Source organism: Electrophorus electricus, chromosome 19 (genome assembly GCF_013358815.1).
Source record: "Electrophorus electricus isolate fEleEle1 chromosome 19, fEleEle1.pri, whole genome shotgun sequence".
Taxonomy (NCBI): domain Eukaryota; kingdom Metazoa; phylum Chordata; class Actinopteri; order Gymnotiformes; family Gymnotidae; genus Electrophorus; species Electrophorus electricus.
Window position 1 is genome coordinate 2,511,041 of NC_049553.1, and position 21,783 is coordinate 2,532,823.

At 40.4% G+C, this 21,783-nt stretch overlaps 1 protein-coding gene across 4 annotated transcripts in view; it reads right to left on the bottom strand.

Annotated features, from left to right (window-relative positions):
• Positions 1–21,783, bottom strand: part of camk2d1 (calcium/calmodulin-dependent protein kinase (CaM kinase) II delta 1) — a 47,575-nt gene extending 25,792 nt beyond the window's left edge. For all 4 annotated transcript variants that reach the window (XM_027013117.2, XM_027013118.2, XM_027013116.2 and 1 more), the window contains exons 1-3: positions 21,472–21,783; positions 19,992–20,086; positions 1,227–1,286 (exon numbers count right to left, since the gene is read on the bottom strand). In XM_027013117.2, coding sequence (XP_026868918.1) covers positions 1,227–1,286; positions 19,992–20,086; positions 21,472–21,533 — 217 coding nt within the window. In that variant the 5' untranslated portion in view covers positions 21,534–21,783. The remainder of the gene's footprint in view (positions 1–1,226; positions 1,287–19,991; positions 20,087–21,471) is intronic.

The following is a 21,783-nucleotide window of genomic DNA, read 5'->3' on the forward strand; positions in this document are numbered from 1 at the left end:
CAGATTTTCAGACCACACATCAAAACAATAATTATTTATTAGCATTATATGATGAAGTTATACCAAATTTCTTTTTCTCCTTGCATTTAAATTACATGTGGCTACATTTCCCTTAGAAAGCAAAATATTTCCTTAACATTCGAGACTACCTTTGTGTTCAACTACAGATCAATGAGTCTCTCCCCCACCTAACAGAATGAAAGAGTGAGTCATCATATAGGAGCTGGAGGGACCACTAGAGACATGTCAGTGTGTATGTGAGAAAAAAGCGACTCCCTACGTAAATCAGAGGAATGAGACAACTTCACTTTTTTAAGACTGCCATAAAGGATGAAGAACCAGAGAGGAGACTGAGGGAGAAATCCAGGAATGAGGAATCCCCTTAGCATTTGCATCTCAGGCATCTTTTCTCAATAGAGGTACACCATATCTCCCTTCTTGTTTCCATAGCAACCACATGAGACAGGCTTTCCCAGCAGTTGTTGCCAAGGGGATAAAAAAGGGAGCACCTGCTACATTTTGGGAGAATCCATGCAAATGAAGACACTGTTGCCATAATGACTTTGCATAAACTTTCTCAAGTTAAACACCGCCCAGTAAGAAGTTACCTGAGTAAAGCAATCACCTCTTCTCCAATAAATCTAAACCTAAAACTGCCTAGTGCGAATTGACCCACAATCCTATTCTCACCAAGGCATCATCTTTGATCTATATTCTCCATAACAACTGCATGTCTACCATTATTACTATGACAACAAACATCAAATGAAACCGCTAATCAGTCCCACCTCCACACTCCTTTGCTTGGAAGGCAAAGGTCCAAAAAAATCAGCAGCCTGCTCAGAAGCTCGGAGGAGTGCCCTCGCTGTTTCCTGGGGCCCTGGACGAAATCTCACAGCTGACACTGTGCCAAGCTCACTCATCACCCCTTTGATTATAAAGCCACGTTCACCTAATTAAGGGAAAGTTTATTAAGGAGCTTTTTACTAATGAGCAGCACCATTGGAAACACAGAGGTCTGACTGGTCATAAATCTGTTTGGTACATGGAGGTGCACTGGCGAGTTTTTATATATCCGTCACTTATCAGTGACCAAAAAGTAAACATTTTACATATTTTGAAGAGGTCTTAAAGTCTGTCCGCCTGTGCTTGTTAATCGGTGTGCATCTGTGTGTGTGTGTGTGTGTGTGTGTGTGTGTGCGCGGTGTGTGAGAGACGACACTCACCGATGTTGGGGTGCTTAAGGAGACGGCAAATGCGGGCCTCTCGCTCCAGCTTTTGGTGATCTGCAGACATAGACAACCGGGCATTAGAATATAGGAAGACTCAACAGTATACTCAACATCATCACGCACACTTTGCGTGATGCTCACCATCTTTCTAAAGGGCACCAGTTACCTCGTGCAACCGTGCGGCATTATTCCCGGATCTCAGCTGTGCCCTGTGGCAGCAAAAGCCACAGACCTGGCAATGGCCAAAAGGCTCACCACAGCTTTCTCAGAGGCTGGACCCTTGTGCATCATCATTCATATACCTGGATTATCTATTCTACATACCTGTGCCACAGAACTATGTTTCCCACTGCCCTTCTGGGGCCCTCATGCTCTGCAAATATGTTTTTCCAAATCCTATACATGGCACCTGTAATCAATACTTCATCACATTCTTAATGAGCTAGCAGAGATGTTGTCAATGGTTGGGGAAAAATGAGTGCAGGGACCAAGTGAGCATTGGAACGATTCTGCTAAATCAATGTGTTGGGTAAAAGCAGAACCTCACAGTTAAAACATGACATGATGGGTCCATTTTAAAACCCATAAGCTTTACATGCATTCATCCTGTAAATGCACTGAAGAGTATGGCCAATTTCCAGTGCTTGGCTTAGAATCAGTATTACTTCTTTCTAAATTAACTAAGTGAATTGCTATTCGATTCTCTTGTGATGGTCTGCTACTGTTTAATAACTATAATCAGTGTATTAGACATGCTTTGAGTTGTCACACATATTGGCTGGCAGTGGCTGGAGGCACAGGAGAAGGGCAGTGATAGAGAAAATGGCTAAGTGCCTCCACAGAGAGATTCCAAGTAAGCATAGTTACTGATTTGAACATGGCCTAAAGAACTGTTTTAAACAAGTGCATCTCTGCACATTTACTTGCCAAGCACAATATAAGCAAAGCACAGCAATTGCAAACTTTACTTACATGCAGATGCACAGTTCAAAAAGGTTTAATGCCAAAAGTCCATTTATCCAAATCATTGGTCAAACATGCAAATCTGAGATATACAGCGGATTTGTGACATTTTTACACAAAAGAATCCATACTCTATTTCTCTGTCTAATCACAGTGAATTAACAAAGTCATAATCCTATTTGAACCAATTAGAAACATGCTATACATATGTGCCCTAAGCAATCATCTGCTTCATTCTGAGAATAGGTCATTTGAGGCATAACTGTATAATGCTGTGCACCTGCTCTACTCTTCACATTCCTGAATCCCTGAATGTCATTACTCAGTAACATTTAGAGCAGACAACATATGACAACTCTATGACACTGAAAGAGCAAGAGAGAGGAGAGAGATACAGATAGAGACAGTAAAATGTCCCACTGAAGATGACACAATCATTAGAAGATGATAGGATTTGCGTGGGGGGGGAAGACACTTGTATTTGTCTGTGTTACTGTTTTGATGTCATGGAGAATATCAGCTGTGTATCAACTGGCATTTCAACTCAGACAATCAAGTAGCCCACCTCCTGATACTGTTAAAGCTTTGAAATGTCACTGTTCTCGTAAGCATCACTCAGACTCAGATCTAGATCTTCCATGTATTAAAAGTGCTGGTTTGACCCAGTTCACTGATGTCCCAAATGACGGAAAGAATGCGGGAAATTGGGGTGGCTATTTTCAATGATGTTCAAACAGGCCTTAACGTGTAAGAGGGAAAGACACACATGCCCACACCAAGCTGTAAGGTACAAATTAAAGTCTCCATTTTAAACAAATAAATCTTTTTTATAGTGTTAAAAACAATAAATGTCCTTGACCTAGGAAAATGCATCTCATATACAGTGGCCATGTCATAATTCAAAATCCAAAAAAGTTACTTATTGTTCTGATTAAAGAAGAGAAAGATGTTATTGTGTTGAAGTGTTTTCTTTCACCACTTGTGAGGACTTCACAAAGGTACTCTGCAGCATCTTCATACTGGCAAGCAGTGTCCCATCATCAGCATTATGTCATCCTGATGCATCAAAAAACCGCCGAGCTACAAAGTCAGTTATCATAATATGCCGTCACTTAATGCCAAAAAGTGTCATGACACATCCCAACATCATCAAAAATCTGTGTCACTTGTCAAATTTATGTCAGTATGACAAGTTGACAAAAGCAGCTTTTATGACAGCTTATGCTTACTGAAATAAGACTAAATAGGCAATTTATTTTGATGCTGGTGCATCCTACAGTCCAACAACACATTTTTTAATTATTAACAATAAGACTCAGCCAATGAGAACTCTATGTGCCTCATTAATAGAGGGTGAGGCACATAACCAAGCTAAACTTCATTTTCAGTTGTAACCGTTTGCTGGGCAGCCATCAATGTTTCAACACACCAGATGCAACTTTTCAGTTAATGAGGGCATTAGAACAGGGAGATCATCACTTGGTTCATGGAGTTGTGAATATAAACAGTCAGGGCTTTTAAAAGAGACACAGCTGGAGCTTTTAAAATGTAGCATTATAGACTCTTTTTGCATTTGGAATTAGTACAATGGGCAATGGCAAAGTTGATCTGCCTTGCACCTTACCACCTGCCTTAGTACTAAGGACTGCATTGTGTTGCATCTCTGAGATAAAATTAATTGAATATGGGGTATTTTTTTTCATGGATGCTGTTTAAAGAATATACACAAATTAGTACACCACTACCTAGAACGAGCAGACGCGACATATTTTCTACCTTTTCCCAGAGCAAACACACCCGGTTTGGCTGACTGTCTCATGCTTTTTAGGAGCTGGTTCGGGTCTGCCTGTCTAAGCAGGAGAATCCCAATGTGTGTGTGTGTGTGTGTGTGTGTGTGGTGTGAGTGAGTGAGAGAGATAAATGTGCACAATAGCTATAAAAAAATATTCATGCAGTTTACTCATTTACAATTTACCTACTGACAAAAAAAAAAGCAAAAGCAACTAAAAATTATATACAGTATGACAGCAAAAAAACCCCTATATTCTTATATATTAATTTAATGGGGGGGAATTTTCTTCATTTGTTCTCTTTACAGCAAGCCTGTCACAGAAAACCATTCACAAAGATTAGAAGATTTGTCTGCTATCAGAACACAGGCACATGAGTGCAGTGCCATATGCATTCCTAAGAAATGCTCGTGAGTCACCCCTCAGGTTTGTAAAATAATTGTGAGACAGACCGACAGATACAAACACACACATGCACATATACCCCTCACTCAACTTTATCCATAGACAGGGGCCGATTCACCAGTAAGCTAGGAGCTTCAAATGTCATTCAAGAAGGCCCACCCATCAGCACCTTGTGTCATCTTCGACACAAAACGCTCTCAACATAATGCAAGATCATTCGTTTATTCAAATGTAATGGTGATAAAAGGCATAAATGCAAAACTTGAGAGCCCCGGCTTCTAGTAGCCATAAAACGTGTACAGATTTGCATGGCAGGCAAATCAGTGGAAAACAGGAAAGAGAAGAAAGAATAGGGAAATAGTTTAAAATGTTAAGAGAATGAGTGTTGTGCTCATGTAGAAACATGAGAAACGTGTTTCTATTTATAGTCATGCGGCATATATGTGTATGCAGGTGTTGGATCTGCAAAACCCTGCATTGTGAATCTAATGGGCAACTGACTTTTGTACGTCTAAGAACTTTGTATACGAGAACATAGATTATTGTCTAGTTCCAAAATACACACACACACACACAAATGCGGAAGCGCTGACTAAAGCAACCAGTGTTGCCTTGGCAGCTGCGAGTTCTAAACCGCACGGCTAACAAACCCCGGAATCTCCGCCCCGACACGCAGGCGGCAAGGCGCGCTGTCCAGGTAGACGTGGGCGAGCACGGAGGGCGTGGGAATTCGAGAGCTGGGGGGGGGACGACGACAAAGTGCCGCGGGAGGAAAGCGCAGCGCCCGCGAACGTGATGCGGGCTGAAAATAGCCCCATTCAGAAGTCAGGCGTGCGCGACTACGAACGGAAAGGGGGGGGGGGGGGGGGGGTCATTATTAAAGAGATCAGAAAACACAGCGGCGAGGACTCAGCAAAAGACGATGCGGAGAACGCAGAGCAGATATCGGGATTACTAAATCCATACCATTGATGTGTGTTAAAAACAAAAACAGCACACTACCGCCAAAGGTAAATAAAAAATACCGTTACTGTCATATAGCGTCGCTGTCTTCATCGGGCCTTGTTATCGCGACAATTAATAACCAACTCCTGTTACGTACGAATAGACTTTTATATCTTATAAATTTCACATGACGGACTCCACTTTCAACAATTCACAGTACAACGATACAATTAACTCTCATATAAATGCACACCCTCAGGTTATCACGAATTGAACCGCTGTACACTACAATGGAAATATAGCTGTAGCAAAGACACACACAAGTACTTTATGCAGATGACATTTTCGCAAGGTACCTCAAATATGGTAGCGGCTGAAAACTTGTCGCACAGCTGTACAACAGAAAAATATTCTCTTACACAATGCGATCAGATTAAACATATGTATGTATTGTTCATGTGCTTATGATGCAATATATTTATGCACATAAATAAAGCTTTTCCATTGTAGTTGATGCACCAAACATAATTCTAGACCACAGACTGACTAATCCAAACAACTAGGAGCAGAAATAAGTTTCAGAATAAGTTTCAAAATTCACACTGTAATCTGTCCACGGTGTCACAGCAAAATGACTGTCGGCTATAAATCAGGTCACATAAAACAGAAAAGAGATCATGAAACAGAATGATTTTCCCGTCAAAGGTCTGATCCCATTGGGATGAACTGAAATGCCCAGTCATTTGTATGGTGTCTTTAATAATGTAAGACATGCATCACTACGACCTCTGCACTATGAAGTAACCACGTCGCAGAACACGCCGAAACAGCGATGAGTAACCTAGATGTTGAGGATTAAAGCGGTACCATTAAACACACCATTACACACGCGCACAGTTTTTAAATTTTTTTATACACATTTGTCCAACTTTACTTTTAAACGTCGTTAACAGCAGTGCGAGATGATGGATGGTGGCCAAGTAAAGTTTTAATGAAATCTGGTGTCTTGTGAGATCCCTATTCTTCACCCGGTCTTTTTATATTTGCTACCCTCTACACATCTGGTTTTGTCTTTGTCTGATCTCTTGGGCCTTTTTCTTTTTACCTGTCTATGGTCGGATTTCAGTTGCTCGTGCAGGGTCTCTGAGGCACTATTATTCCGTCAGCAAAGCTTTTGACTCCCGTTTCACGTTTCTGTGGGGTGGTTTTTTTTTTTGTTTGTTTGTTTTCCTCCTCTAATTTTGGCTACCTCCCCCGCATCTCGATATGCAAATGTGCATCTGATAAGACCAGTGCTATTCAAATGAGAACGAGTCACACAGACAGTAGATTGTTTCTGGCCACAAACAAGCAAGTTCGAAACAAGGTTTGTGCGGAACTAAAAGAGGTACTAAGAGATAGGGTAGAGAGGAAGTAAAAAAATAAAAAAAAAATTAAAGAAGAGAGAGGAAAGAGGACCGGTTGAGGGGAGGGGAGGTGTGTGAGAGAGAAATTTGAATAAGACAGTGTATTCCTGTCTTTAAAAGCCATACTGTGACAGCTGCTCTAATAAAATGAAACATGCTGAGTCAATATCTGATATGTAGCAATGATTCTTGACATCTGTGCAACTGTACGATTTTTATTATACATTTAGAGTGCTGGATTATAAGGAATCTTCTTGTTGGCAATAGTGATTGTTCTTTTAAAACACTTTGTCTTTTTTTAAAACCAAGTAAAAAATGACATGGAGGCTTGTTCAGTAGTTTTATTTCCTATATCACACCTGTAGTGTAAACAAACAGTGGTGCCTTTTTATCCCCCTGTCTCATGCGAAAGGACCATGTGTCAATTAGGGTGAAACACTGCAGGCTACAAATGTGATATGCTGTAGTTTTAAAGTAACCATCTTATTACTGATGGCCACATATAACAGTTCAAAGGGTATGTTGATGATATTATGTAGCCTTCATGGCATCTAACTATTCAGCTTTGCATGGAGGGAGGGACAGGCAGAATTCTAGTAGTTAAAACAAGAATTTTATACAACTTGGTTTTTAATGATCCAACTTGCAGTGTAGATTCAATATTTTAATTGCTTTAGAGAAAATTATTCCAAAAGTTAATGTTTTCATCTAAAATGACAGTGAGGCTTACATACAGTATTCTACTGTATTCTGATTTAATCACATGGTGTATGATACTAAGCATCATGGCCACATACACTGGAAAAGCATTTATCATCTTACAGTATGCAAATAACTGATTTGATCAGTAAATCCATCTGCCCTGAAGTTTCTGCCTAAAACACCTTTTTAGATTACCATACTGTATATTTTCAGTATCCTTCCTTATATAGGCCTAGTCAGTTGTCGCATCACAGTAATGAGTTTCAAACACATCTGCAGAGATCTTTGTATTTACAAGATACGTATTAAGAAAATGATATGTAGAAAATGAAATGCTTTGCACAAAGACTGCGATATTCAACCACAGTCTCATGGTACACTACATATTAGAGCCACTGTACGTGCCCAATGAATCCAGATTCATGAGAGTACATACAGAGAGGCAAGCTCCATGTTGTGATGAAAGTAATGTTTTAAATGTGTTTGTGTGTGGCAGTGTGTATGGTGTCATGCATGTCATGCATGTGTGTGAGTGCTGGGTGATATAAAGCTGCGATGATGTAATGTTACTCTCCTTAGGGACACTCAGCTGTCTCCATAGCAACATGTGGATAATTCTGACTATTGTCTTCCATAGTCCACTTTTAAACCCATTCCTCTCGCTGCATACACCTGTGTGTTTATATGGATGCATGTCAGCGTGTCTGTGTAGCTGGTGTGGATGGGTTCACCCGTCCCTCTGTGTGACAGGTGAGAGCTCACTCACTCGCCCACTCCAGTGCGTGAGGCTAAACCACTGCTGGGTCAGCTTAGATGGGAGGGTTTGGAGGACAGTTGGTGTATGCATGATTGAGATGACAGCGTTGTCAGAGATGTAACATCCAAAAATAGATGACAGTCGCCATATTTGATTGGGAAGGAATCTGACCCATTGTCATGTTATTGTTTTAACCACACTAAAGTGATTTGCTTCAGTGATGTGATTAAATACTACAAGTTTTAATACAGACTATAAAGCAATAATACTATAACTGGAACTTGTCCAAGCCAGAACTAGAGAACTCTGTCATCACTGCAGAGGCCGTGCTGTTGTTTCTCCTGCACCAATAATAAATGTCAGTGGACAAACCTTCAGCCACTTTTCATGAACCCTGAATGCGTTGGAACAGGTCTGGCACCCTACAGGGCTGAGAGTACAGACCCTTGCTTTAAACAAACCCTTGTCATGTATAATAGCATATTTATGCAAGGCTGCACAGGAACACACTTGATGTGGAACAGGACAGGTAGTTGGCAAGGGCACCTGGCTTCCCACAAGCCCGCACTTGCCCTCGACGCAGTCTGCTATGCACGTGAGAGAAGACGATGGGAAGGGAGTCCAAGTGTGCGGCTAAATGATTGCCCGACTCCTGCATGCTGGGTTTGCAAACCCAACCCATATATGGTGTATAAAGGTCACATGCTGGAAATCAAACTGCATGACCACAAAAGACAAAACAAAAAGGAGAAAAAAAACAAAAAAAAAAACAAAAAAAAAAACGACCCACAACTGCATTATTTTGCTATACTGCAATCATTATATCACAAAATGGCAGTCTGAGTCATAGTTTAGGTCAGAGATATCTGTGTTTAATTTAGCTGTTGACCACCAGATAAATGGAGGGTTTCCTTTTGAATACAGTCCCAAATTCCACACACAGGACACATTCCAAATCAGTTTCCTACATTCTCGCTTCCCCCGGAATGTTCCTTTGGTATCTAACATTCTAGTAGAATATTTGTGATGGTTTCTCCTGTGTCTTGCTGTGGGGATCTCATTACATGTAGGTGTTTTCCCATGTAGATGAAGTGTCAGCTCTCTCAACATGAACAAGGCATTTATTAAGATCACTTAGAAGCTCACTCATAGTAAACACTTTCTCTCCCTTGGGAACCTTATTACCAAACTGTGTGTGTGTGTTTGTGTGTGTTAATACATGCACATATGTGCATATAGAAAATAAATGACAAATGTGTAATCAATGTGGAGACTGTGAGTGTGTGCCTGAGGGCAAGTGAGTGCTGATAAAGGGGCTCTCAGGAGGCATAAGTGTAAGGTTTGTGTGTGAGCGTACGTGCACCCATGTGTGTGTAAATGTGTGTCTGTATGAAGAAAGGACACAGAGGGGATAGAAGTGCATATGCCTGCTTCTATGTGGGTTTGTGTACCCAGAGGGGAAGCTCAAAAGGGCAGATACATTTGTGTGTGTGTGTGTGTGTGTGTGTGTGTATATATCACACAGAGCGAAAGCTGGCGAGATCTGAAGAGTGTACTAAAAGGGAAGACTGGAGGGGGTTGCTTTGGAGGGCATTCTCAGAGTGCGCATATGGGCACATTTGCGTTGGCAGTCTGACTCATAAATACCATGGAGTCGTGTTTGTTCTATTAGTCAAGCTGTTCATATTCCAATGCTGAACATAGCAGTAGCATTGACGATTTGGCTCACACCACTCTACGAGTAGGCCCAGTCAGTGGCAGAATGTGTGGGTGTATGTGTGCACTGCATTGCTAGACCAGAAGCACATCTGAGGCACTCTTTCTGCAGTCAGCTTGGTGTATGATACTATGCAGTGAGACAACCACTGAATTAGCGTGGCACCACATTATGAGTTTGGATCTCGTTATATGCAGTACTCAAATATAATTCTTTATACACACCCAGTGAGAGACAGATGGGAAGAAGGATATAGAGTAATGAGATTCAGAGTTTAGCAGAAAAATCATAAAAAGTGTCCTTTCCCTCCACTAGAGATGAACAGGAACAAGAAAAACCACTGGGGAGCAGAAGAAAAACCATTAGACTCAAAATAAAGGCTGTATAGCCAAAGCAGGTAAGTGGACATTGAAAAGTTGCATGGGCACATTACACTAGTAATCACAGTAAACTAATCATCATTGTAGTATGATGATAGAAACTTAGATGACTGGATGCATTAGTACTGTTTGAGAGATTGCAGCAAAGTAAGGTCTTGACTGGGGTGTGTGAGGGCCCTGATGATACAAGTCTCTGTCTCACTGGCCTGATTTCACCAACCTCTGGAGGACTTTGATGTGTAGAAAATGCAGTGTCAAACCATGACTCTACCAGTGGCTTTGGAGAAGCTTTGAAGGTTTCTGGAGGACACACTGAGTCATCTAAGGTAGTTGATACATCATCATGCCTTCTTTAATAGAAAATAGTTATTTGTGAACCAGAAGCCTTAAGTAATTGAATCTGCTATGCAGTAAACCTACAGATGTAAAGGAGGGCAGTTTCTCCACTTTCTTCTACAGTTGCCAACCCCCATACTTGGTTTATGGTCTGAAAACCATGCAACATCAACTATTAAGTAAGGTTAAGATTCATTTCAGAATGTTTTTAATGTGCGAATAGATCAATTACCAAACTAATGTGTGGGTTGTACTGAAGCCCATGAAGTCAGTGATGAGTATATGTAGATGTTCTTCTCAATGTGGATCAAAACCAGATAATTAGTGCAATTTTGACATGTTCTTCTAAACAGAAAGAGTGGAATGCCTGATAAATGGGCAGGTTTTGAATCGTGTTTTTACAAGGAATTTACAAATACTTTTGAAAGAATTTGCATGAATATTCATAATGGAATTCAGCACCTTCCCTTGGACTCCCACTACAAGTGCTTTGTTTCAGCATGTTTTATGTTTGCTAAATACAGGAAAATGAGCCCAAGTTACTGTCCATGGTAATTACTACCTTACTGCTGACCACAATGAGACAAAGATGTTGAATGGAACCAGGCAAATACGATATGGTGCATGGTCAGAACACCGCCAGGAATCAAACACCTTAACTCAAAACTGGTCTAACTGTTTTGTGACAAACCTAGAAATCTTCCATAGGTAGAGTTTTATTACATACATGCATCCAAACACTTTGGAATCTCCTGTTGCCTCCCACCATAAAAACCTCAAACACCTCAGTGAGTCATATTCTGGTAGTTTGAATCAGCTCTGGTTAGAAGTTCCACTTTCACTCTGAAGCAGTGCTATTTTTGCTTGCCATAAGCTTTCTTAAATGGTTTCAATTTGAATTTAGGTCAGTGCAAAAGGGGTACTGCCGAGCATGAAGTCAATTATTAAAAGAGCCACTGCGAGCCAATCATTAAAGAACTACAAAACAACACAGAATGCTGTAAATGTGTTGCTATAAATAGCTCTTTCACTCTTGGTGACTGAGCTCTGTATTTGTAAATTAAATCTCATGCTCAGTATTAACAACTTATTTTTTTCCCCTTTTTAAATAATAGTTAGATAAAGTTAGTTAAAGAACATGCTTTTGAGATTAAAGCATTAGTCCTTAAAGAACACTGGCCTTTGGGTCTGTGAATTCAAATTTCGTATTTCCATTTATGTAAACATCTTGCACCAAATTTAAATAAGCAATTTGCATACAGGAAAAGGTGCTGATTTTAATGTGACTGGTCAGATTCTTTCTGCTATGCAGAGTCTTTCAACAGCACAAAAAAAGGCAAAATAATGCCCATTATGATCTGATCCATCAGTAAAATCCTTAGGTTGGAAGTTATATGGAATCACCATGAAGACAATTTTTTCATAATGGACAGATTTTATGTGGAACAGAGAGGCTAGTTAGATGCTGAATTGAAAAAGTTTGAAGCACTAAAGTGAGCCAAGAAAAATGACAATAAAGCTTTCATGATGGGCTATTCTGTTCTGGCTAACATAAGTAAAATATCTTTAGGAGAAAAGAAGTACATTCTGAGCTGTAATGAAGTTAACTAGTTTAAAACATTAAAGTCAACTTAATTAAGCCCCTCTTGCTGCTGACTGCTAATACAGTTCTCTCTCAATGACCATTCAATTCTTTTGTTCAGTCTCACTGAAATTTGGCATAAATATCAGTCTCATCTCTGAATTACATTTTATTTTATCTTACAATATGCAAACTACATATCACAATAATTAATCAGATTTTTTAAAGAAATAAAAACACTTGAACTTCAGTATAAAGTGAATACCAAATAACATGTCTAAATCAAACCCAAAAATAAGCGGATTGCTCAGAGAGTAAAAAACCTCTCAAGGATTTGGTGTCAACTACCTGGTATTGCTTTTCAGCTCAAGTCAGCACGTAGAGGTTCAGTTAAACCACCCATGGATATAAAATCATGGCATGGTTTTTACATTTTGGGCCTTGAATTACACTCCCCCTCCCACCATGCCTTTTATTATAGTTTATAGAGCAATGTGACATATGAGTGAAATATGAATATGGTGATAAAATATCACCAGGCAAAAACAACAACAAAAGACACTGTAGTATTAATGTTTGCTATTGCACCTCACCCAGAGACCAGTGTAGCATCTACAACATGTTAAACAAAAAAACCCCAGAAGGTGCTTACACACACACTCTGCTAGGAACTAATGAATGTCACAGTGAGGTGAGGGACTTCAGCCATGCAAATAAGTGATGTCAATGACACTACAGCCTGTTAAACTATACCATCAGGGGAGCCCCCACCCCACACACCCCATACGTCGGAATGCCAAATCCCCAAAGATTAGTTCTCTTTGTGCTTTGCCCCCATTGATTTACAGTCTTGCCCATTATTTCAATTACATTCCCTAAAACAAAATTAACACAATTTACAATAGTACACAACAGAGGAGTGATTTTAAAACATATTTGTTGTAAAGTACTTTAATCTTTTGGCATTTTATACCTGACAGCTTCATTTCTAGGTCTAGGCTAAATGAACTGTAGCCTGCACCCTTGAGAGTCTGCACCCTTTAACCATTACACAACAGACACCAACAATAGGCTATATCTGTCAAAGAATGTGGTGCAAATGAAAATTAAGAAGGTCTTGTAAGATGTAATGTTTGCTGTTTTGAAGAAAATCAATACATATAAAATAACACTGGAAGAGCCTGTTTGATTGCTTGAAACAACTGAAAAACATGCCTAAATATTGGCAGTATACCATACTCCATTGTCACACCAATGTTGGGACTATTTCTTTGCTTTTTCTGCAGGTTGTGCCATGGGTGATTTCTACTGTCAATCAGTGTTAGAAAATAACAACATACCTTACAAAGTGGCAATAGCTTTCTAACTCTAACTCCACCAAGAATCCAGGCATGAAAAACACACAAAACAATCACAAACCAGCACTCTTAAAAGTAATTATTTACTGACCCGATTCTTTAAGCCATTCCTTCACCTCAACCAGAGGATAGTTACTTTAGGTTAAATACAAAGACAGCTTGTTCTAAACTAAAGACCTAACAAATACAGCATGATTAACTATCTCTAGCAAGCAAAGCAAAAATCCTATTCCTGAAGTCTACAGTAAACATTCAAACAGACATATTGTCTGCTATAATGACAGTATAAGTAGAAGGAAAAAGATGAAAAGAAAAAAACAAAAAACAAAAACAAACACTGAAAGAGGATAGAGAACACACACAAAGACTAAGTTCTAAATAAGTTCTTAAATTTCAGATTCCTATGCATTGTTGCTTCACTGTGCCTTTCCTGGACAAGGCTGTCCAAGATGGTGCAATTATTAGAACAGGCTGTTTCTTACCCCTCGCTTTTAGATCTGGAGGTGGAACATACACCATGTTACAGCCGTCTAATGGCCATTACTAGCATAATAGCCTAAGGCCTGTGTGCCAGATACTGAGAACTGAGACAGAAAGTTTCTTTGTTGTAAAACACTTTGGCTGAAACACTGGGATTAAGGAAAAAAAGCAGTCTTGGCCTTTTTTTTACTGGGTAATGTCATTGTAGGTTTAAGCCCACAGCATACAATGTTCCCCCTACTATAGTAAATTCAGATTTTTACAATAAGTTTGCCTACATTTTTAGGCTTTTGTTGACAGTGAAGAGAGTGATGCTTCACACCTGCTACAGTACATGTCCTGTCACCACTATGTGATGTGGTCGACATATAAAGATGGCATGGCAGTGTTGCTTAACCTTTAAGCATTTTGCCTTCACCAATGACATCCTGCTCAAGAGCAGAAACCCATTGTGGAAGGGCACCTTTGGGCTTTCATAGATTGATGTTCACTTCGAAAGACAAAGAGGCCCTAATTAAGCAAAGCTAAACTCTCCTTCGAGCCACTGGCCTACTTGGGTAAATTAGGATGTTGACTGAAGACTCTAGAGGCTAATCCACATTCCCCCTCTCATATTTGAAATTGAAAAACACTGATCAGGAAAAAAGGAACTTTGAAATGTGCACGGGTGGGTGTGGCAAGGATTCTAGTGGGGCACAACTATTTCTTTAATAAGCATCTCAAAGTAAGACTGTTAGGTTTTGTTTATCTTGCCATCAAGATTAATCTGGTATGATAAATCATGCTTTCGTCTATTCAGTTTGCAAGCATGGGAACCCATTGGAACTGTAGGCTTCAAGAAATCATTCATGAAGTGTCTATTTGCATGGGTGCAGGCACATGTCATTGTTAGGGGGAAAAAGGGCTGTAATGTGATGATGATAAAGTAATTAGGACACTTGATACAGCATTTGTGATGGTGTTTTTGTTCATCTGGTATTTCCCCAGCCCTTCCCAGTTCTGTATGTTCCACAACCAGCATTAGATTTGCAGTGAAGTTCGACCCTGGTTAGATACTGGCCTCAGCACATTTTTACCAGAAAACTTGGCAGAGTAGATGTAATTATCAATAGTTACTATGCACTGACCCCCCGTTATTAACTAGTGAAACACGGACTACTGAATCAGAGACTTAACAAAAAGCCAATTAGGTTAGCTGACCTGTTTCCACCTATTGAGGACTTCTCTAGTCAAAGTATTTTTATAGTCACTACTGGTTATTTTGTCAAAAGAAGAATTTCCAGAAGCATTATGTTATAATAATATCAATGCATGTTTATATAATCCTCCCCATTATAAACTTGTTGGATTAACAAACACAGCAAAAAACAAATGTTAAATTGCAGAAGTTGCTTTTCTCATTCAGTATTAATATGAGAAACTAAGAGGAGCAGAAACAGCATTTGTTCGTAGAAAGCTGAGAACCTGTTTGCACGACTGGTTCTGTGAATGGGAGAGATCTCTGATTATATAACACACTTCTATCCAACTGCCTCTCATATGGCAGACTGAGAATGGCACTCCCCACGGACTCTGCCTCCACAAATAGAAATCAGAAGACTACAAGAGGAAAATCTAAATGTTCTCTACCATGCCTAATCATGAATTTATGAAATCATAAAGAGAAAAAAAAAAAAAAAAAAAAAAAAAAACTGAAAATTTTAGGCAAGACATCCAGTGCACATGGCAGTGAAACTTTTTTGTCTTTGCTTGTTATCCCAAATATCTTAATATTCGATATCCAGGAAATGCATTAAGATGAGATTTAAAGAACACAAACACATGTTAGACAGGGAGCTTGCCATGATCGAGCTCTCTCTGTTGCAGGGCCCTGTTACCATCATGGATTAATCAGCTGCTCCGACAGATCTGATCTGCCACTGATGACAGCAGCAGGAGCTTGAGTGACTCTAATGAGTGAATGAAGGATGCCTTCTGAAGAAATTCAGGCAGAGGCCCTCTGTGCATCTGTCAGGAGTGGCTCCCCCCCACCGCCCCTTTAGTTGCTCGCTCGCTCACGCACGCACGCACGCACTCTCTCCATCCTCAAAGAGGCTATTTTTAGCAAGCCCATGCAGCGCTCAGTCGGGGGGCCTTCAGGGCGGCTCAGACGTCTGTGAACGCACTTGCAAGGTTTTACCGACGTCAAACGAGCGGTTCAGCGACACGGCGATCGGCGGAGGCGGTCAGCCTAGCACTGTGGCCTTTGCATGCTCTTCAGCTGTTGCTTTGGTGCTGCGCTCTCCAAGCGCGTGTCAATGGCAGCTTCCTCTCTGCTGGGCTAATCAAAGGCTAACAGAGCATTATGTAATGGCATAAGAGTGGGTGCGTGGGGGGTATGTCTGGCTGAGCAGTGGGTGTGCATGCTTTTGTTCGACTTAAGACTGTAAGTGACACATTACCATTACATTCTTCACATGTCTGACTATGAGAAAACCACTGCTTATCCAGGCTTTGTACATACATGCTTAAGTGTATGTGTAAGACAGACACGGAGGCTTATATTAGTCTTTTCACAGTTCTAACAAGCCCTGAAAGGATCTCGGGTCTAACATAAAATCCTAAAAATAAAATAAAACAACCTGGAATGCAATTCTGGGTCAACCGGTACATTTGACTGGGAGCATTAAAGTGCACTAGAGTAGTAACACCTTGAATCATGTTTGGATTGAGCGAAACAATATGTGACAAAGGGAGGAAAAAGGATCATTCCGCTCCCATGCAGCTGGCCCCAGAGGCTAATCTTTAACATAGCTCCAGCTACGCATGACCCACATACTATAACACATACATATGGGGTCAGCCTTTACCCTGAGCATTACTGCCAGGAGGTCATCATGCCTGGATGCACGCATTTTGGTGTGAAGCACACAACTGCTGAAATGCGGAAATGTATTTAAAATATGTAAGCTGTGCTACACAAAAACAGAGACAGTCATTACACATTTTTGTTGAACACAAAGTATCCGCCGGATGATCGAAGTTCACAAAGTGTGTGTTTTGTGCTTTCAGAAAATCTGTTCAGTTTTACAGAACCAGAAAGAGAAACTGAGAGGCAGAAGAAAAAACAGAAAGAAAAACAGAAGTGTAGACATAAAAAGCAGTTGGATCTGCCAATCTGTTTAGAGGTGCTCAGTATTGATTCCAGAAATGATCAGCTCCGAGAGGCTATCTGGAAATAAAGCAATTTGGCCCTAAAGCAGAGCACAGCCTGACATGAGAATCTGGTTCAGGCTTACTTATCTGGTGAGAGCATTTCCACCATTTGCTGGGGCAAAATAATAGGGAATTTGAAATGGGCTTCCTCCTCCCTAGAGGCCAAACTAGGGCATCATCATCAATTTACCAACCAAGATTTGGCATTGTATAATGTACAGAAGTACTACTCAATCATGTGTACATGCATAATAGAGCACATCTACTGTACTTTGAGGTTGAGTGATAGGTAGGTTGTTGTGCTTGCTATGCTTCCTGTGGTTGCCATGTTGGTAGGAGGGGACGAAGCAGCCAAACATCGCATCAGTAAGACCAAACATTACACAACTGGGTGCTTGGATTAATTAAGGAGTCGGTTGTGTCCAAATGGTTGCATGCCTAACATCTACAGGAAAAAGTGAATGCTGTCTCCTTACATGTTTCATAATTGTTTTTTGTTTGTTTGTTTGTTTTTTTAAAGAATCCTTGCTATGAAACCTTTTTGTTCTGCACATATTCCATTATAGGACACAGTTTCCTGATGATCCCAGCTAAAGCACTCATTATTTCACCTAAAATTCAAGATGTATTTTTTATTTATTTATTTATTTATTTTTACATTTTTTGAGTGACCTCACTTCTCTTTTTAGGTCAGAGATTCTCTCGGAGGTCTTTAACTTGCCCTGACTTAATTTCCCTAGGCTCACAAATGCTTACAGTTCCGAGACTGTAAAAACCTAAGGAAACTCTGTGGAATCAATGCTTACTTACTGATCTGAACCCTACTAATCTTGGATGGCCAGTGAATCCACAATGAAGAGAAGAAACTGATGTTTCTGAAGTTACACCCGAGAACCCAAAAGGAGTGCAGGTTAGCAAGTCTGCTTAGCCTGAAGGCCAACACAAATGATTACAGCTGCTCTCAATTCAAGTCACCATTCTCAGGTGATGACCCAAATTGAGATCCCCGAGGACAAAAGAAATGTCCTTGAATTCCAATATGTTTCATAACTATTTAGAACTTTCATAAGCATTGAAGACAAGATATAATGAGGAAACTTTATATAGACCTATTTTTTTATATTAAGAGCATATCAAGTTACTCAGCACAGATTAAGACCACTTGAAAAGTATCAATAAAGACTCTTAACAAAAGAAATAAGTTGTTTGTATTGAAAGCAGGTCTTTTCAACCACTTCTATTAAAGCAAACTCAAGCTTGGCAAGAGACATGGTGTCCCTTTCTTAAATGCTTCTTGGGTAGGGAGGGCACTGAGCATTATTTCAAATTCAAGTATGCATTTGAGGGTGGAATGCTGCTTTCAAGTGATCTGATCATTTAAATGAGCCTAGCTAATTTCAATGTCCATCATCCTCTTAAATCACATCACATCACATCAGTTAATCTATTCCATACATTCAAATTTTTGTTATCGATTGCTAAAATCACAATTTACTAAACCTAATCCTAACTGAACTCAACTAACCAAACATAGCTTGCACCATGGACATGAGATGCATTTCTATCCAGAACACAGAGACATTAGTTGATTAGCCATAGAAATTTCTATTCAGAGAGGACCTTCAATGGTTGATAGGATTTTGTTTTCTACACACCTTGTTTGTCCAAGATGCGCAGAAGCACGCACACACACATGCACACACACACTTTTTCGAAGTGTTCCAGTCCCTGTAGAACTGACTAATACATCATATAAATCCCTAAAATCAACCAATCAATAACTTAAAAGCATACATGCTGACTTGCCCACCTCCCCGACTTGCAACACTCAACCTTCAGACCATCAAACTCTTTTCCATCCTTCTACACCTCTCACCTGCTGCTCTCTCTCTCTCAACCAACTTCCCCACCTTTCACACCAAAGCCCTCTCAATCTCTCACTGGTCCATTACAGATTCATGGTGAGTCAATACAGAGCCACTGGGACCATTCTGTGCCCCCACTTAGCAAACAGCTGCCAATGAAAGCCCAGCTAGACGTGAAAAGACATGCCTCTTCTGTCCCATATGGCCCATTTTCCTACTGACAGAATGAACCTAGGTGGTGAGGCAGGGGGCTAAGCAACCAATAAAGTAGGAGACATTATTGGCTAAGGCTAAGCACCTAGCAGTGAAAGATCTACATCCACATCATTTATTGGGGTGTTTAAATGCTCTCCATTTTTAAATGGACAATGTTTGCACTATAGGTTGCCGTGGTTATACACAAGTCCTAACTGTTTATCGCAAGCATGAGTTCTTTGAGGTTCGCTTCATACAGTAAACAGAACGATGTATGCCACCAACCGTACTGTATTCAGATGTGTTTTTTTTCTGTATGAGTAAGCAGAAGCGATTTTTACTCACTGTAAAAGAGAAGGTAAGACATAGAGAAGCCCAGTGACCAAAAGCTGCTGGTACAAAATGTTCATGAAAGTAAAAGTATTAGTGTTATTAAATGATCTGTGCTCTACTATAGCTTGTTGGGCAAATACCTCATAGGCGTTTTTTTAGATCGGCATGTATTGCTTAAGACTTGTAATAGATAATGAAACTCAGTTTTGATATCATTATTACCAGACATGTCACTGTGGGTTCAGAACCCTACATACTTTTGTGCTACACCCGTGGTACACAAATAACCAAAACCCACAAACCCTCATTTTTGGGATATTTTTCAGCAGCCAGCAAATGGAAGTGCTTACCCCTGGCAGACAGCTTCTTGGTGTTGATAATTTTGGCAGCGTACTCCTGTCCCGTGGAGATTTTCATACATCTTCTCACTACTGAGAAGGCCCCCCTGTAAGATAAAGTGACAATCATACTTGTGTTATTGTCCTCTCTAGAGGGAAAAATTGTTATTTAAAAGGAACATTCTATCAAAACCTTATTAGCTCTGCCAGAATGCATCATATCCCCATTGGTTTGACTAGGGGTTATGATAAAGCAAATGCCATCAAACTCATAGCAGGCGCATAGCAGTACAGTTCACTCAGTCTTCACAGTGAGGAACCACATACCAAATATTGGATGTTGGGCGGAAAAGTCCTTTAAAAGCCAAAGTCAGGGATGCTAAATAAAGTTAATGGCTATACCAGTTGAGTAGTTTTGGGCCGACCGGGGGGGGGGGGGGGGGGGGGGGGGGGGGGGGGGGGGGGTTGAGAGAGAGAAGAGAGCGAGAGCGCGAGAGAGAGAGAAGAGAGCGAGAGCGCGCGCGAGAGAGAATTCTGAAAAAGAATAACTAGCTCTTGTGAAATTATCCAGTATCATCTGCCAAGTCACAATGTAAAAACGGATCTTTCTGTATAATTTGCCCTGCAATGTAAAAACAACAGAGCGCCCTGTGTATTTTCACCGCAATGTAAAAACAACAGAGCTTTCTGTATATTTGCACTGCAAGCGTAGTGTTCAGATCTGTAATGGCGTTAAGTAGAATAGGCTAATTTGGCGGAAAAAATTAAAATACAATTGAAAACCTTAAATTGGAACCAGACATTTGAACAGACGAATAAAAAACAAAATAACTGCAGGTTTTAAAAGCTGACCCCTGCAGGAGGCAGGGGGGGCATATTCTATAGGACTTTGTCATTTATCAAACAGCTGAAGTGCATTTTCCCTCAGCACTAATGTTTTGTTTATCCAACGAATGTGCAACGGAGCACACAAACAAACGCCGGTGTCAAACACCAGTTTCATCTCTGGTGTCAAAATTCCAGTTTAAAAATGCAACAGTGTATGGATATTTCTAGAAACAGACCTTTGTCAAGCGCTAAGGACATTTCCACACAGCTTGTAAGCATTTAAAGCACTGACAATTGAGAACCAAGCAAGGTAATTAACCAGTGTTTGAAATTCACCCCACTGATTCGGCTAATATAAATCTACTGCCAATCTACTCAGGTTTGCCTGCTTAACCTTAGGGTGGGGGGCGATCCCACAGTTTATGACTGATACACAACCGGTACACAGTCCAATAGTTGTCCATTTTAGCGTTTCACAAGGGAAAAGCAATTCCCCAACCTTTTTGCGGGAAAGTCTTTAGTTGTTGCAAGTAGTAGTTAGGCTGCAGAACAGGTCGAAGGTAGACAAAACAAGACAGGCAACTAGACGGGGAGTAAACGGAGCTTAAGAGTAGTCCAATATGAAATGTTGCGTTCACTGTGTTGAAGTGTGCGCATGACTTACTTTCCCAGTTCTTCATAAAGCTGATATTCGTCGGTAAACCTTGTGCAGGTTGTTGAAGTCATTGTGAGGGAGACGGAAAGGAAAATCTGAGCAAAAAGTCAAGTCTTCTGTGGCTACCTCTTCCTCAACCCTTTCCTCAGTATCTTCAAACACGAAATTGAAGTAAATGTTTAAATTGGGAAAAGAAAAGTCCAGACTAGCAGCTACAAATCCACTTCCCTGGTCAGGAGGTGACTCGCACTGTTCGGACGCTTAACGGCGACAGAAGTTGAGACCATCAACACCGCACCTCTTCTGCTGTCTCGATTCGGA